The sequence below is a fragment of a genome, unplaced genomic scaffold (genome assembly GCF_019419815.1).
Source record: "Pyrus x bretschneideri cultivar Hongxiangsu unplaced genomic scaffold, Pyrus_bretschneideri_v1 Contig1, whole genome shotgun sequence".
Classification (NCBI taxonomy): Eukaryota; Viridiplantae; Streptophyta; class Magnoliopsida; order Rosales; family Rosaceae; genus Pyrus; species Pyrus x bretschneideri.
Window position 1 is genome coordinate 7,823,605 of NW_025999390.1, and position 18,710 is coordinate 7,842,314.

At 37.6% G+C, this 18,710-nt stretch overlaps 2 protein-coding genes across 4 annotated transcripts; both read right to left on the reverse strand.

Annotated features, from left to right (window-relative positions):
- Positions 1 to 66: 66 nt before the first annotated feature.
- LOC103946745 (neurochondrin) lies at positions 67 to 5,184 on the reverse strand. Its single transcript, XM_009357528.2, has 18 exons — positions 5,025 to 5,184; positions 4,758 to 4,953; positions 4,428 to 4,590; positions 4,184 to 4,320; positions 3,832 to 3,935; positions 3,553 to 3,648; positions 3,245 to 3,338; positions 2,898 to 3,018; positions 2,587 to 2,786; positions 2,256 to 2,347; positions 2,130 to 2,185; positions 1,951 to 2,040; positions 1,750 to 1,849; positions 1,480 to 1,584; positions 1,327 to 1,399; positions 474 to 637; positions 329 to 383; positions 67 to 208 (listed from the first exon to the last, which is right to left on the reverse strand). The coding sequence occupies exons 1-18, from the start codon at positions 5,025 to 5,027 to the stop codon at positions 111 to 113; spliced, it is 1,947 nt and encodes a 648-aa protein (XP_009355803.2). The 5' UTR covers positions 5,028 to 5,184; the 3' UTR covers positions 67 to 110.
- Positions 5,185 to 9,649: 4,465 nt separating this feature from the next.
- On the reverse strand, positions 9,650 to 13,321 carry LOC103946746 (homeobox protein knotted-1-like 3). 3 transcript variants are annotated; one of them, XM_009357529.3, is made up of 6 exons: positions 12,296 to 13,321; positions 11,087 to 11,207; positions 10,819 to 11,012; positions 10,619 to 10,750; positions 10,331 to 10,467; positions 9,650 to 10,255 (listed from the first exon to the last, which is right to left on the reverse strand). In XM_009357529.3, the coding sequence occupies exons 1-6, from the start codon at positions 13,013 to 13,015 to the stop codon at positions 10,213 to 10,215; spliced, it is 1,347 nt and encodes a 448-aa protein (XP_009355804.2). In that variant the 5' UTR covers positions 13,016 to 13,321; the 3' UTR covers positions 9,650 to 10,212. The 3 variants fall into 3 exon arrangements, with proteins under 3 accessions (XP_009355804.2, XP_009355806.2, XP_009355805.2); XM_009357531.3 differs by having other exon boundaries at positions 9,650 to 10,244; positions 12,296 to 13,320; XM_009357530.3 differs by having other exon boundaries at positions 9,650 to 10,252; positions 12,296 to 13,320.
- Between the last annotated feature and the right edge of the window lie 5,389 nt (positions 13,322 to 18,710).

Here is an 18,710-nt window from a genome sequence, read left to right on the forward strand (position 1 = left end):
CGCATTCGATTTAAAGTTGAAACAGAACACAAGGATAATTTCCTCCCACAATTTCATCATCCATCTGACAGAATCCAACGCCTCATTGTTGTAAGCCGTAACCAACCATATTAGTAAATAAAAGTCCATTGTTGGGCTGCAGGACCAGCTGGCTGTTTCTCAACGGCTTTCCTCACACGAGAGAACCGATTCGCCCATTGAGAATATCCTGCAACATTTTGACGATTCAAAATCCTATGAACACTAATGCAAGGCTTCTGAGAATTATACACATTTTCAACCGCAGGAATAGTTGAGTAATTTGGGACCAAATTCCGAAGAAACAAACCTGACGTGACAATCTCAAGAAGATCCGCTTCTTCTTTAGCAGCATCAGACACACCCTACAACGAATTTGATAACGGGCACCTCATAAGCTACAACTTTTTAAAATTAAAAAGAAAAATCAATCAATTTCCTATCATGCAGTATACCTGTCCCCATGAAGCCATACTTCTAGCGATGAGACGAGATAAACTATCTAGAGTGCTGTCATCAAAGTTAGGATGCTTAAGAAGAGCCTTCTCGGATGTCAAATCAAAGAGCAGCGAGCAAATGCTTGAAGCCATCATAATAGTGGATGGGTCATCCTTACCCTCTGAAATCAGGTGTACAAGAATTATTAAGATGCCCAATCTCTTTTTGCATGAACGAAGGATGAAAAGATAGGAGGTTAGAGCATGCACAGAACGAAAATGAATGCTGGTAATACAGCTCTAAGCTCTGTCAAGTATATCAAGTTTGAAACAACGTGATGGGCCCACATCATATTATGCACTATTTGAAGCAAATAAATAAAACCCCTTAAAATTGTAAGTTATATCACAATTGGAAACGCAAAGATAAAAATCGAATCAGACTACAAAAACAGAACGACATAACATGAAAGAGAAAACTATTACACTTTGGCATAAAAGAAAGATATTTGAGATCAGAGGCTTTCTGATTCAAATACAAATCTGTCTCCAAAAGTTCCTTGGTTCGGTTTTTCTAGAGTTAATAAGTCTTTTTGCTCCTAAAATCACGAAACAAAATCTTAGTTTTAACAGTAAAGAGTAAACGGGGTACTCTCCAAATGGAATAGTCTCCAAAATGTTACCGCTTTCGAAAAATGAACTGGATGCCCTTCGTTATGATTCTAATGCAACACCAAAATCAAAACCAATACTATCAGTTTTCCTAAATAATACCACTGCTGCATTATAAAAACGAAAGGAAATGTGGTTTCATAACAATGAGCAGTTTCAATGCACGTATTAATGGTAAAGAAAGTTGATAAAAGGGTACCTGTCCAGTATGCCAGTGCTTTCAATAGATTAACAAGCACTGAATCATCCAGTGGGATTTGCAATTGCTCTTTCTATATATGAAAAAGAAACAGAAGATCATAGATTGCATAATATAAATAATATTCTTGGTATATAATGATGATTACACTACCTTTAAAAGAAGATTCAAGATTGTGTCACAAGCCAAAAGAATGCGATCATTATCTTCAACCATATAGCCATGTGGCCCAATCAATTTTACAAGGCAATCAACAACCTGCAAATCGATTCAACATGCTTGCTAAATTGCTATTGTAGACTTCAACTTGAGGCTACATCACGAGGCCATTACATAAAACAAAACAAAAAAACAAAAAAAAAAATTTGGAAAAATGTATAGAGCAAGTACTTTATAAAAGAGGATTAAAAAATCCAGACTTACAGCGTTATGGCCACCACAGGAAACCAAAGCTTTACATCCTTCAATCTCCATTGTCATTTGGCAGAGCATTGGAAGCAAAAAGCATATAGAATAGAAGGGGCTGTCATTTGGACATATTACAAATAAAAGATCATTTTCAAAGCTTATAAACCCCTAAAGTTTGTCTGTGTATTAGACTATAATTATTCCGAGATAATATACCCTTGTTCATCTTCGCCTTCCACAGAAAGCATATACTCTAAAAGTTCTCTAACATTCTCTTTGCATGCAAGCGGTGTTTCTGCAAGATAGCTGAAACATGCATATCAACAATAAAAAACAGTGGCTCCTATGTCTCCATGAATTTCACCAACATGTTAACTAGACAAATGCAATAATACCTCCCAATTAGCCGCACTGAAGCAAGAAGATCATCTCCCTTCCTTTGTCCATGTTCCTGTGGATCATAACGTGATTAAATAATGAAAGTAATATTAACTCTAATTATATAAAATGACTACGCTTACCCTTGCATCTTGTAAATACTCTAAAACCACGCCAATTGTCTCGTTAAGGCCCTTAATCACCGTCATGCAAGTATTCTCATCAATAGGATCCCCTACAATTGCACAGAGATGATTAACATTTTACTGAAGCTAAGAGATAAGCGTATATTTGTACCAAACAGCTCTTTTGCAAGTCAACACAAAAAATAAGTCAGGAAACTGAAAGAATAAAAATACTAAATATAAAATAGGGAGGAAATTTAAATTAATGTTTCACACACATTACCCCATCATGCTTCTCCACAAAAATTATGGAACTCCCAAACCTGCAAATCTGGCAAAAATGGCTTACCTTCATTCTCACTGGCATTTGATATTAAGCTAATTATCTTTTCAAGTAAGGAAAAGGCAATAGCCACATTCCGTTTCTTTAAACAAATTGTCTCAGCAGGGGCCGTAGATTTCTTGGATGCTTCATCTTTCAACTGGGCAAGCTCATTAAGAAGAACCGCAACTTCAACCCTTGATTGCTCCAGTACTAGCACTAGGCACCTGAAAAATTAAGACACAAACATGGACTATCAGACCTGCCCATTATATAAAATCAACACACATACATGCACTCGGAAATGCAGACATGTATCATATACAGGCATAGCAGACCTGTCAGCTGGAATAGGCTCTTTCAACTCACTTAAGCTGATCTGACCTATCAACCATCGTTCCCCGTATATCATCATCATAGAATCAGCCAAAATAAGTGCCTGAAGCTTTTCGGTAGGCGCTGCCATTAAATGACAAGAAAATAACATTAATAACCTCCACTTTTCATTTAAAAAATATAATTAACAAGGAACTTACAGAAAGTAACAAAACTTAAAAGAAAAATAATGAAAATGCTAAAATATCAGAGACTACGATAACTTCTCTACATGACAACATATTCATACTTCACCATTTTCATCTAAAAGACTAAAACAAAAATGAATTAAATAATTAGTTCAACATACCAACACGGTTTTGTAGAATGGCTGCAATACCATCGCGTATGTAATTTGGCAAATCTTTTTCTGGTAATACACGAAGAGAATCACAAAGTGGTGCCTGAAAATACCAGGAAGATACATAATTAGTCTAAAAGTCACCGATATCAACAGAGAACTGGAGAGTTTGCCTCCGGTAATTTAATTATACCTAAAAGGAGCCTTATTTTGTCAAACAATCAAAATTGATAAGAAAACATTCATCATTTAAATTAGCTAAGTCAAATAATCCTTTTTTTATTTCTAGAAAAGAGAAATAAATAATGATTTCATACCGCATACTGCGATGAGAGGATGGCAGACAGTAGGTGGAGCGCATCAAATTTCACAGCACTATGCAAGACAGCAAATTGCCTCGCTATTGCAGCCACCTGTATTAAAGCAGAAATAACTCAAATTCATATACCAATTTCAAAGAAGATTATCAATTTCAATTCAGAAAATTTACTTCCAGCATAACTGCAAAAGTAAATTTTCGAAGCTAAAGTGAAACAAAGGATAGTATAATATTTGAAGAATTCGTGAAGTAAAAGATATCCAGAAATTCAACTTACAATCACTGCAAGTTCCTGAAGATAGTCATTGCTAATGATGTCAAGAGACAGTTTATTTAGTATCAATTGCACGAGTTTCATAGCAAGCTCCATTTGATGAGAACCTGTACAGAAATTTCATCTCATCAATCATTTGTAATTTGAGACAGATGAACTAATCCTGTAAGTCACCGAGAAAAAGTGCTTTCTTATCAAAAGAAACAAAAAGATACATTACAGTGAATAACGATCACAAATGATTCCAAACTTTACAGTTGCCTAGAAAGCAACAAAATTTAAACATGCAATGACGGATCGTTAACAAGATCCTTTAGGGTCTTTAAAAAGCTCAGTAGAAGACAAGAACAATTACCGTCTGGCAAAACGGACATATGAGAAGCCAGCATTTTCATGCCACCAGATGAGTACATCATCATGATTCCGTCTTCAGAAGCCGTTGACACCAAATACAAAAATTCATAGCATTCATCAAGAACAGCCGATCCTGGTCTGTATTCTCACCGAATAAAATGATCAGGTCATTCGGCAATCAATGTGTTACTTAAAACACAATTCTAGCATCAAAGAAAAGAAATTCAATTGGACAAGAACCCTACATGTTGGATAAAACTTCCAGTACCAATGGAATCTTCGAAACCATGTCGTTTGCAGCAGCAATTTCCGGAACACGACAGAATGCAGCAAGAACAGTAACCGATAGCTGCAAATACGCATCCCGATTTTCACTTCCGCTACTGCTAATGCTTCCCCTTCCCATCCCTAACCAAAGCAATATCAAAATTCGGAATCATTTACTTAAATTTCACTCATGCATCATTCTCAAAGCTCGAAACTAACTTCGAATTAACTTTCAGTTTCCAAAAAATTGACAGAAAGTGAAAATTCAACAAATAAAGGAAAAAAATGAAAGAGTTTGTAGAAGTTACCAGTCCTGAGGAGTCGGTCGAGAAAGCCGACGCCGACGGCATTGTAAATGGACTGGAGGGAGGAGAGGTCGTCGCCTTTGCAGAATTTGGTGACGAGGAGAAGGCCGGCGAGGCGCTGCTCGTCTCTCTCGCCCTTCAATAGCTTCAAGCAGTCTTCGAGCGCCGCCGCCGGAGACTGTCTATCTTGCTGCGATTCCTGGAATACAGAGAGAGGCATGAAGAAATTTGAGAGAGAGAGAGAGAGAGATTGGGGATTGGATTACTTACCATGAGAGACTGAGAGCTGAGAGGTTGATGAAGGACGAAAGAGGAAGTAAAAAAAAAAACAGTGGAGATTTTTGGAGGGTTTTTTGAACTTCAGGAGGGTTCCGGGATTTTCTGCAGACTGAGTTTCCGTCTCGTGTTTCGATGGGACCTGAACGACCGTCTTTGACTCCTTGGGCCCTAAAGAAGAGCCTTAAATTTCCCGTTTGGGCCGGCATAACCCTCAAGTATTAGCATCGAGAGCAAATACACATTAGGCCCAAAAAAAAACCCCTCTAAACACCAAGACATTCGATTTGATCACTTTACAATCACCGATTGTATATAAATATGTGTTCAAACTCATTAGATTGAATTTAAATGTACGTACGATTACTATATACAGTTTAAGCTTTGGACTCTTGTACTCAACCTTTCTAATTTTGGAGAAGGGGTTCACCACTTCCAATCAAGTATATACACTACGATTTAGGGACCAAGAAATTAATGTCACTAACCGTTCGATTTCAATCCAATAATAGGTGCTTATATAGGTTTTATTTTTACTTTCTCCTCCACCGTTGAAAACTATGGTTGAAATCAAGGTTTTTTTTGTTTTTTTTTTTTTTTTAAAGGTGCATCTTGACTCACAACCCTTCAGTGGTGATGAATATTTTTTTATACAATGCAAATTTTAAAATTTAAACTCATTTAAACCATAATTAATATGATTATGAACATGTATTAACAAAGTGAAGTGCGTAAATGAAACAATCATCTCACATGCATAGCAACTCCCAACCATGGTTAAAATCGTGAACGCATGGTTCGCACTTGTCATTGGACGGATTAAAGTAAGTTATTAAAAAAATGATATGAATATGTAGTAAAAATAACATTTTTTTTTTTAATAAGTAGTCTAGATAATATCCTCACATCAACTCCCAATACGTGGCAATTTTCTATGGATCTCAAGTGAGCTTCATGCTCGCTCGTGCATGCACGTGAAAGCCGGAAAATCAAATACGACAAAAACTCTATTCTGTTTGTTTTGGCCACATTGGGGTTTTGGATTAGTAGATAAGATAAGATTTAAATCAGATTTAAGATATCTAATCCGACTGCACTAATCAGTCAATCCAAACATAGGAATATCTTTATTATTTAATTATTTATTCTTCGCTTCCTATATTGCTTAATCAGATGGAGATTCGAACCATAATCAATGCTAATCATATCACTAACACTAAGGATAGTGCTAAAACAAATCAGCCCATCATCAATCAGCTAAAAAGTATTTTCACTTCAACCCCCAAAATTGTTTGTGTATAAAAGATAACATTGTATTATAATCATGAAGGTAATAGATAATTTTCATTTAAAAATGATCATAATCACAAAAAAAATACTACAATTAATTGCATGTGCACTCGTACACAGTTGACCATGGTACAACTCGATCAAGTAAACACGATTTAGAATTATGATTTGTAACATGTGACATGTAAATCAAATGAATGTTTATTTTGGTAAGGAAACTATGATTAGAGACTAATTATTAGGGTCACAAAAAATGCAAAAATAGCAGTTTACCGGAAAAAAAAGGAAAAAATGGCACGTGCATAATAAACACAATCAAACTCTCTGAGTCCACGAATTGTACACGACGCGGCTTTCACACCAAAATATCCAAAAATAATTCAAATTTAATTCATTAAGTTTAAATAATATTAGGAAGAAAAAAAAGAAAAAAAAAAAGTAAAAACCGGTACCACGCACGACCCACGGCTTCTTCGGGTGTTCCAGCTACAGCTTACGCCGCAAACGTCGCTTCCTCATCCCCCACCACTCACTCCCCCTCAACCCATAAATACGCCTTCCCCCGCCACCTCTTCTCTCCATCAACCACAAAAATTTTAGAGCCCTGTTTGTTTCCGGAGAAAATAAAAAGAAAAAAGAAAACTTCGAACTCCAATCTCCAATCCAATCAATGTTGAACGAGGAATTCCGGTCTCATTCACCGACGTCGCGTCACCACCAGAAGCGCCACCTCCGATCAATCTGCCTCTCGGGCTGCTTCTCCGGCATGAGCACACACCCGTTCGACGTTCTCGACAACGACGCAGACTACTACCACAACTGCAACAACCGGAGGGCCCGGACGCCGCCGCCGAGGTCGCCACTGCCGGAGTTCAAAGGCCGCTGCATGCACCTCATATCAAAGATCGGCGGGGGAGTTAGGTCCGGAAGAGTGCGCCGCCGCAACGTCTCCGCCGACTTTAGCTACGACCCCTCCAGCTACGCTCTCAACTTCGAGGATGACGCCTGCAAAGCCGACGACCAGCTCCTCAACGGATTCTCGGCGCGGCTCTCGGCTTCCTCAATCCCGACGACGCCGCACGAGAGGAAGATAAACCGCAATGCGCTCGACAACATTTTGGAGAGCGAGGAGGAGTTGGCAACCGCTGAGGCGGCTAACGAGAACAATGCGAAGAGCCTGGCGAACGGCGGCGTCACTCCGAGGAGGCGGGGGAGGAGCCGGCACTCGTCGTCTTCGGTCGACTTCAGCTACGAGCCGTCGAGCTACGCCAGGAATTTCGAGGACGACGTGAACCGAGCCGATGAGATGATATCCCTCAGGAGGTTCGGGGGTTTGCTGGCGCAACCGAAGCAGAGCTTGACGGCGACGACGCCTCCGCCTGCCAAGTGTCCGGCCTTGGGTCCGGAGATTGCTGCGTTTAGTTAAAGACTAAGTGCATTTTGATAAATTGCAAGTGGGTCGTCGTCATCTGCTAGGGTTCTGCAACTGAAATGGAGGATAATATTTTTCAGTTGAATTCGAGGTTCCGTACGACGTGCAACGGTTGGCTTTTTTGTTCAGAGTCGATAGAATGAGGGGGCCGGGGTACCGTGGCGGTTGCTTATTGGGCCGGCCCATTAGAGCAAATGTACGTTGACCAGCTTTGACCAAGAAAGAAGTAGAAAGAAGTAGAGACGCAAATGAAGGAAATAATACGACACAAAGCCCATTTTACTTCAAATTGTAATCTGGATGATGAGGCCAGCAACTCGTGTTGTATTTTTCCTTAATATTTAATTAAATAATTTTAGGAGAGAATCTCCGGACGTGATTGAAATTATGGGTTTTACTTTTTATTTGGTTGTTTTTTGTTTTTAGGTTCAATTTCATGGCTTCAAGTTTGCACAAGAAATGTAGTGGGAAGCACGAAGAAACCAAACGAGCAATGAAAAGAAAACGAGTAAAAATTTGATAAAAAATGGATTAAATTCAAATTAAAAACCTTAAAATCATAGCCGAGAAGGTGGCTAAAATATTAGAATAATAAGGTCCTCTAGCAAAAATTAGTCATAAAATTTCAGACTTAAATAAGTTAGAACACTGTTTAACTCCTTACATGTAAAAAGTTAATCTTTCTTATTTGAAGTTTGTTACTCAAGACATATACGAGAAATAACTCTCAAATATTAATTAATCCAAACATTTAACGAACTTGAGGACCCAATCACAAAAAACAGACAAAACAGCAGTTTGGTTTGTTCTAACTGTGAATTAACGGATGCCATACAAATTACAAGTCTACAAGTCACACCTGCAAATGGCAAGGGCCGGCACACGCAGTTTCCTAACACATAACTCACTTTAGCTATTAGCTATTAATTAGCTAGCACTAATTACATAATTATTAATTATTGATTGCATTATTCATACTATATTTGCTTTGATCACCCTTTTGCATCAAATCACATATTTTGATATCAAGTTCTGAATCCTCATGGCAAACCCACGTGAGAAAATGCCCTCGGTTCACGAATTTCCATCGCCATTGGAAGTGAACGATGAGTACTACGATGAAGAAATAGATCCATCTTTTTCATGCGGTTGTTTATGGGTACTGTGTGGAAGAATGATTGGAGCACGGAGATATCTGCTGCAACAACAAGAAGGAGAACAAGCGAAAGAGAGTTGGTTGGTGGAGAAGGTTAAGAAAGCGCGAGAAATTTCGGAGGTTTTGGCTGGACCAAAGTGGAAGAACTTCATCCGATCTTTTAGTACGATATACAAGAAAAGAAGGGTGCAGTTTCAGTATGATCCACAGAGTTACGCGCTTAATTTTGATGACGGAAATGTTGATAGGGAAGCAGAGGGTGCTGCTTCTGCATACCATCATTTTTCGAATAGTGGATCATATGCAGCGTCACAAGGGATGAATGCCAAGTTCTGATTTGCTAGATTGATCTTCCTGCAGAAGTTGATCAAATTGTTTGTTTATAGATATAGAGATTGTATTACTCATTCTTTGATTTGATTTGAATGTTTTGTTTCTTCAACATTCATGCTAACGGCTGAATTTTGCCACTAGTTTTTGTTTTTGAGAATTCCCCTTCCAGTTTTGAGTTGAGAATCAGATGAACAAAAATGCGAATTTATAAGTTTGTACGTATATGCACTTGGTGCGAACCGAATATGCACGCATCTGCAGCCCAAATATATTAGGAAAGTTTGAACATAGCCAAGTTTCGGACATGCTAAAGAATCTTGTTGCATTTTCTTCAACTTATAGAATTTTAACCAGTCGAGGACGGTTTGAGCCCTGCTCGAGGGCGGTTTGAGCAATGCTTGGGGGGAGGGATTGAACAGCTTCGTTTATAAATCACGAATGAGCGCCAAAGATGCGACTTAAAATTTTACATACCATTACTAACAAATTTATTATCTCAACAACAAATGTCGAAAAAAGCTAAAACCAGGAGTGTGATGTATGGAACCAAAAGCTCAGGTTTGTACACCCCCACAACTCTCACTATTCTTATTCACAAAACTGAAGATTACAAACAAAAAATTGTAAGCCCGCGGTGGACTATCCAATTTGCAGTTTCAGTAACACAATTCCTAAACACTCATGAATTCCTATTGATATATTCATATTACATACGCGTTCATCATCTGCATCCTTTGAGCATACCTGTACTATAACGGCTCATATTGGGTTTATAATCGCACCTTCACAATCAGAGTTAGCCTTCTTTCCTTTAGTAGAACCAAAATATGACTCTTTTACCTGAGTCCTGTAGTCTTCTTCCATGAAGTCCTATGCTATCGCAATTTCTACGTTGGAGTTGTAAATGTAGTGGAAGCGAGTGAATGAATATCACCGAAACCAGACTGGCTCTCCATTTCCCTTTACCCATTTTATATGAACCGGTCGTCACTGCTGTTTTCACCTGCATTACTTCTTTTCAAATTAAGGTTGGTGCAAGGCTCATGAAAAATGTGAACTTAAGAAGAATGCATGGTTCAATTGTTATACCTTTTGCGCTTGCTCTTCAAAACCGTGGAGGTTGAAGGATTGCTGTGCCAGTTCCTCTTCCTCTGATTGATGAACCAATTGTTTATCTGCTTTAATTGCAAACCAGTTTCCTGTACCAACCTAGCCTTGTCCTCCTCCTGCAGATTAATACAAACACCATGCTAGTTTAGACATTGGCGAGAACAAAAATTTGCGGATTTATGAAATGTGTTTAGGGTTTAGGATTTTAAGAAGCCTGTAGATTTTCGTATGTTTAGAATGCAAACTCAAATAGCTTCTCAAACTTACAGTTGGATATGGCCACTTTGAATGTGACTGCCACCAAGCTTTTAGGACAGAGGTTGTGTCGCCAGGAAGTTTTCCGGCTCTTCTCTTGCGCATAATCTCCTCTCTTATGTCAACGATTTTCTCCTTGTAACCCTGCAAAATTTGTTCATGTAAGTAAAAGGGATAGCAGATTTACCATGAACAATTTCATGATTTAGTACCTGTTTCAGTTCATGCTTCAGTTCTTGCCTCACGCGCTCCATCAAGGACCTTTCACTCTCTGTCGGTATAAGAGGGCCAAATCCCATGCTGTCATGACCCTCCATACTTCCATCAAACAAGTTTGCATCACTATCTACTTGGTCGTCTTCGTCATCAGACATTGTAGCACCTGTTCCTTCGCCGGGGGAAACTCCTGTTCATGTAGTTTGTGTAAGCAAGTTTAACTTCTGCCAAAGAGACATGACCGCCGTCGTTGCAAAAGTTTACCTGTTAAGCTTTGAAGTGATTGCTCAATCTCCCAGCAAGCCATCACTGCTTCCATTGCATGCACCCGGACGTGCTGTTGCAGTTGTTCTTTAAACGAACAAAGCAAAAAAACATAATGCCTCTGTATCATCAACAACAAAAGCAAATCAAAATTATGATGGTATTATCAATTAACAATGAAGATGAATTCACGATGCAGAACATTCGACTTTTGCTAAGGGATGAATTCTTGTATTCATGATGCATCAATAACATGTTAGTTTATTTATTATTGTCGCGTATCTACCAGTATTATCAACATCATATTAATAATCTCTTCTTTAATAAAACATAAAAAACTGACCGTCCTATACATAGAAGTCTGTAAATGAAACTATAACCTAATGCATAAAATGAATAGGTACTAAAAACTAGAGTGAATAAAATTTTATAGGATATTCCATACTTTTTCACTTAAATCTTAATTTTTGCATTTAAAAAAAAATAATTTAACGGTTAAAATACACGTTATACACTACAATTTGGAAGTGACATTGCAGAGGGAAAGAGTCGTCTTGTTGCGGTAATCTCAGCTTTTGTGTTCCCGCATGTTTTTTGTTATAAAAAAGATTGGGGGATTCAGAACTGTTGTTTCACAGAGGCTTCGCTTTTATTATGTCAGCAGTCAGCACCTTCTTCCCTTGTAGCCTTAAAGCTTTTTCAGATCCCTATATTCCTTGAAATCTTCAACCATCTCATCTCATTCCAAGTTCTTACTGCATACCAATAAATTCCTTGTATGGTGTAATTAATTTAACAATTATCGTTCATGATGTTCGAATTCAAGGTTTTTTAAAATTGGATGAGGACTAATATTATTACAACCATTGTTAAATTATGAGTACGAGGCGAGTTATAAATTTTAAATTTTCAAAATCAAATTCAAATAAATTTCTCAAATTTTGGTTTTGATATAATTGACAAGAAAATTCCTTGTTAAACCTTAAAGAATGAGCATGAGACAAGGCGTAAATTCTGTATTTTGAAACCTAAATTGAGGAATTCGATTTACTAATCTACTACTTTTGTTTTTAATTGAATTGATGAGGTACGATCCTTCGTGTGTTTTAAATTATTATAGCCAATTACCCAAATTTGATGACTCATTCGTCACTACAATAAAAATTCAAAAGCAAAGGCAAGTCATCACCAAAAGGCAAAGAGCATTACCATGAACTGATCAAGCTCCTTGTCATCGCCGACCATGCCATTCCCCAAGGCGGAGTACTTCGCCACCACATTCTGCGACTGAGCCAGCTGAGCGTCGATCCTAGGCAGCTGGTCCACCGGTGTCGCGATCCGCAGGCACGCTACGTGTGCCGACAGCAGCGGCTCGTACAGCGGGTGCGCCAGAATTTCGGCTTTGTGTCTCGCGTTCTGCCAGTTAATCACCCCGCCGTCTCCTCCTCCGCCTCCGCCTGGGATGCCGCTCTCGACGACTCCGCCGTCGCTCTTGTTGAGGTTGCTGTCGGGCTTGAGGTCTGCGGAGTCATGGGACATCGCGGCGATCATCGAGTCGCCAGCGACGGTGACGTCATCGATGACGTCGCTGTGGTTGCGGTGGAGGATCGGACGGTGGGACTGGGAGAGCCATTGGTTGGAGGCTTGGGAGGCCACGGAGTCGGAGGCGGTAACGTGGAGGTTGAGGAAATTGGATGAACCGCCGCCGTTGTTGTTTGCGTTGTTGGTATTGGTCGGGTTGGTGTCGGCGTTGGTGAAGTTGCGGAGGAGGGCGGAGTGGAGCCAATTGGGGGCGGGCTGAAATGGGTGGTGGGGCTCGGGGGGCTTGGAAGTCGGGTCGGTTTGGTCCGATTGATATTGCTGGTGCTGTTGCTGGGTTTGGTCGGTGAAGTGGTGGAGAGGCTGGGAGAGGTGGTTGTGGTACGCCATGAATACGGATGATCAGCTGGGTACACCAATTTACAGTCGGAGAAGGAAACAGAGGCGCTCTGTTATTTATTTTTTTCTTTTCTGTCTAAAAAATGAATTAAAAAAGGAGAAGTGAAGACGATGATTCAGAGGACATGGATGAGAATTGGGAGGAGAGACAACAAGACAAAGATATATGGCTGGATTTGTATATCTATATATCGATCTCCCTCTGTTCTCTGTAGACTATATGGTCTCTGTGTGTTTTCAGAAATGTTGAGAGAGAAAGATGAGACCTTTAGAGAGAGAGAGAGAGAGTGAGACTGAAAGGGTTTAGTTTCAAGGGTTGATGGCTTATATATGGTGAAGCTGTTTAGAGGGAGAGTGAGAGAAGATTTGGACACAGTAGTTTTCGGGGAGGGCAAAAATGGGCTCGAGAAACTGCTTTCCCAAGATAAAAAAGGGGAGTGCTAAAAAGATTAAATTTTAAAGATAAAATTTTAAAAATTAAAAAATATAGAAGTTGATGATTGATTGATTACTTAAACGTTGATAAATGTGCTTATTTCTATTGATGACACATCATTTAGTTTGCAAATTTAATCTCTAAATTTAGTATCTCTAGCATTACTCATAAAAAATGGTGGGATTTCTTGGGCAAGTTAAGAGTGTAAATCTCACATTTGAGAATTTAAAAACTTGAATGGACTCATGTGCTTATAAGCAGTTCAGTTATTATTGATTAATTAGATTTAAAAATCACCATACATGATGAGGCGTGTAAAGAGCATACATCTCATGTTGGATAATTAAGGTACATTTTATGTCTTTAAAACAAGTTGAGCTATTTCACGTATTATCAATTAATTTTATTTAGACCTTAATCTTTTTTTAAAGAGGTGGCCCTATTATTATTATTATAAAGAAATATAAAATTGGGGGTCAATAGTAAATCTAGGATTATATTGATATTTTAATTTTTTATATCAAAGAAAAGTAATGGTATGAGCGATGATTTGTCAAAAGATGTTTGGGTTTGATAAGCGAACTTATAATTTAAGAAATATTAGTGTATTTTATAATTCCAATTTAACGATTAACATAAGTAGGTTTAGCTTGGGGTAGTTGGGATCTCTATTCACTTTACGGGACATTATTTATGTTTAAGTTTTAAAACTCACAACAAAAAGTTAGCATCACAAGAAGGAAAGAAAAACAAAAAGCAAAAGATAACTCAATGAAAATCTTGGCATGTTATTATCACCAACGTGGATTAGCTTAATAATTAATGATTTGATGTTTACTTTAGTAATAATACCCAAGAAATAAACAAAGATTGGACAAGTTTAAGGCGTGATTTCGTTCTGTCATCAAATAGTGCAATCTGTTGTATAAAATGGTTAAATTTTTGAATGATTGCTCGAAATTTTCAAACTAATTATCTCATTTCAATTTTTTCACTTTTACTTAGGTCAAGCGTATTTCTTTAGTATGTTAAATTAAAAATAATTACTTTCTAAGTGACACTAAAATTTTAATTTTAATAACAAAAAAATAAAATAGTGAGATTTTAATACACTTTAAATTGTAGTTTGAGGTCATCCGAGCAGGATTTGGATCCTCTCCGGATCCTTTCCCTAGGGATCCCATGAATCAAGGCACAAAGACCGTTCATTAAAGATCGTACGACTACAATTAAATGTTTTTTTACGCAAAACAAGATTGTTTTACTTTTAAAAATATAAAAAATATTTAATTGTGATCGCACAATCTTTGATAAACAGTCATTGCCTCTTGATCTTCAGATCCCCTGCGAGAGAATCCGGAGAGGATCCAAACCCATCCTAGCAACCTTCCCACAGGGCCACCACTCTTGGAGCGTGCAGTCCACGTCATCCTAGCCAGCGTGACGAACTACCAAACCAGCACCGGCGCACCGGCCTCTTCGGGTGACCGGCCGTAGCCGATAAAATAAACGTAAAGACGGGAAGGGCCGGCGTCGCTCCTCTCTCCGACCCTTGCGGGAAAGCGATGCCTGGACACGCGTCGCGCTGCGCTCGCTTGGACCACGGTGTGGGGACAAGCTCCAAGCACGCGCCAAGATCAGCAGATCTAGGCCGCACACTGATCTAGGCCGCACACGTGGAGAGATATGAGAAGCGGGACCACTGAGAATTTTTGACTTCTGTGACAGCCGCCGGCTTAATCAATTCGAGGTGTGGTCCCCCTTGTGGGTTGTGGTCCCCCAAGCTCGTGGGGCCCGGATGAGAAGAGTAGGAAACGTCCAAACAATATGGCGGGGCCCGTTAGAGGAGCGCGGATGCTGTATGGCGTTTATGGCTACCTACATGGCTTTGGCATCGGTCCCCCCGCTAGTTGCTCTTCAGTTTTCTTATTTTTGGAAAATACTTGGGAATTCTTACACTTAAACTGTAGTTTGATACGTGTGAATACAATTTTTTATATAGATTTCATTTTTATTTCGATACACAAGCCTACTCAATAAATCTCATAACATAAGTAAATGTATGTTCGCATCGCAACTAGTAGAAAAAAACGACGACTAAACTAGACTAGTAGTTGAGCTCTCCTTGTTGTTCAGACGTTGATCGGGTTGAAAATCTCAACAATGTTTTAGTGCAACCCTATTACCCATCCTTTCCGTTTTGTTCATGTTTAGGTTTTCAGGTCACGACAACGTATGAGTTCTTAATATCCGAGTTAAAATTCCTCTCTCACTTCTAGTTAAAAATTGTCAATTAACTGCTTTTTATTTGAAAGTAAAAATGAATGAAATGTTAACTGTAAATAATCAAGTACATTTTTTTGTCTCTCTACAAATTCTCATTTGCAAAAAATGTTATGTAGGTGTGTAAATGCGTAAATCCGTCTTTTCTCGGACATTCTTGACTATAATTATTGTGGTCCATGCACCAGCATCTAGCAACTGTACGGTCAGCTATTTACAATCATCATTTTTTTTGTTGTTGTCGAACTACGGTCATCATTCAAGTAGTTTAACTGCGAGGTGTATTGACCTTTCCTTCTAAATCTGTCCATTTGAGTGGAGGTACTGTCAACGTAATGACATTTCGAGAAACATAATAGTAGGTGAAATCGTGGTTATTTAGTTAGGTTTCACAAGTAAGTTCTTTCGGTTTGAAATTGTGTGTATGTTTTGATGTTAATGGTGAAAGAAATCAATTTCTTCCTAAATTTTTATGTTGTGAAAGAAATATATCTCTCCTCAAACTTTTTTGTTAACGAAAAAGAAGAAATCGTGGTTATTTATGAAAAGAATGATTAATGCCGATCCAATAAGTCCAATAATTTATTAGATTATATGTTCACTGTTAATTTCGCTACGCCAACATAACATTTTCATCAATCCTTGTCGCAACATACTTGAACTGTAATTTAACATCATAGTTTCACCAAACCTATTGAAATAGTAGTGATTCGAATTAAATGTTGTACAACTTTTCTACATTAAAATTTTGATAGGCCATGCAACTATTTATCTTGGTAACGGCCATAAATATGCTATTTTAGAAAATTAAGTAAAAATAATTAAGAGCCCTTTTAGAATACTAAAACCGTTTTTAATCATGTTTGACATAAAAAATTTAAAGTATTTTTATGTTTAAAAATAAATACTTCAAGTCATTTTTGAAAGAAACACATGTAATGTGCTATTTCTAAGAAGTATTTTCAAACGGCCCTTATTATATTTTAAAGAGCAACGAAGGCTTAGACATCAATCACTTAAGTTTGTAACTCGCGGCCCACCCCCCCAACTTTTCTCTCCTCCTCTCTCATTATCACTCGAATACAGCGAAAAAGATGAAGAAAACATCCAAAACATGTGAGAATAAAATGATAATATATTTTTTTAGTCTTAGAGATTATATAATCATTATATGCTCAAGATCTCTGGTTTAGTTAGATAAAATTTAGGGGAGATAATGATGCTTAGAAGATAGTTATAGTTATTTACAATGTGATACTGCAGAATCGTAGGCACCTTACTTTATGAGACACAAACAATCTCTCATATTAAAATAAAAACATATGGATGATTAATCATTAGAAAAATTAGGCACTCAACACGTATTTTTATCTTAAACGACAAAAGGTGAAAAAGTATATCCTCTATATATATATATATACACACACACACACCTCGATCCACAACCTTGCGTTTGGATAAGGACAACTAGAAAATGTGAAGCATGACTTGGATTTCGTAATGTTTTACTATACTATGATTAGATAAAATCAACGTCATATGGTCCTACATTATTTTGAGTGTGTCGATAACACAGTTTGGTATATTTTAAAAAAATATTTTTAACTAATTATATTGTTACACTTAGTATATCGAACTATGTTCTTAACACATTAAAAAAAAATTCTTACTTTTTACCATACTATGATTAGATAAAATAACCGTCATATGGCCCTACATTTACATCATTGCCTTGCCTTCTCAAACACCTTAATTAGTATTGAATTACCCTAATTCTACTCTTTCTAATCCCCCAATTAATTAATCCAATTTTAGTTGAAGGGTCGATGACTAAGTAAAATACTTTGAGTTAATTATGTATGAATTAACCATTTAATTATAACATGTTCAAATGGTACTTCATTCTCGTAGTAGGTTTTTAAAGACCAACCATTTATACCCATGTAGCGATATTTCAACCAAAAAATCGAATTTTTGGTTCAGTTCATGATCACAGCCATAGAATGCTTGTATAAGGTTGGACGTATGAAATTTAAATTACAACCATCAAGAATTATGATCGATTATTTTAAATATTCAATAGTAGCACAAATTATGATTCTGATCATACATTATTGATCACTAATTGCTACTTAGTCTCGTTAACGGGTTGTGTTGTTTTATGTCGGATTAATGAGTCATGCAAAAAATTGTTTTACCTAATGTTTAGACATGGAAAACAAATCGTTTAAGTGTCATACTGGTTATTATAACGTGTGTTTTAACATATGTCTGATAACGATCCGAATTATTAACAGATGCCTCATAAAGACATTACTTGTTAGTAGGTGGATCCGAATCTAAACCTGTTATTTTTCGTATCGTTTAATATCGAATTAACGAATCGTCCAACAAATTAACAGGCCTAAATTAATCACTGCATTCTATATAAAAAATAAAAAAGAAAAAAGAAAATTTGGACAGTTAAAAGAAACAGAAAATATAAAGTACAGAGTTGTTAGTGAGATTGATGGATGGATGAGACAATTGCAACCAAATTCATGAAACCAACCTCCAAGACGTCTCCTGTCGCATCCCAAAGAGCCAGTCGGTCGCTGTTCCACTTTCCAAACCATGCGTGCCTTTTGTTCTCACATTTCACCTTCTTTATTTATTTACTTTATGAGTACACCTCAATCGCTTGTCAGCTACTATTTGTGTTGGGTAACTTAGGTTTAGCAAAAAGAAAATGTAAAACAAAAGGCAACTGTTTCTCCTTTTGGCATGAACCTAAGCCAATATTGGTTGTAAGTGGAACTTTCTTTTGGTGACGACACGTAATCCTTGGATTAGAGATCTTAATCATCATTTTTTTGTTCTTTCTATTGTGGTACCAAAATTCTGAGTGTACTTGCAATTACCAAATTTTTATTAGCAGTTTATCGCATGTGAAATACCAGTTTGAATACTCGGTACTAAAACAAAAAT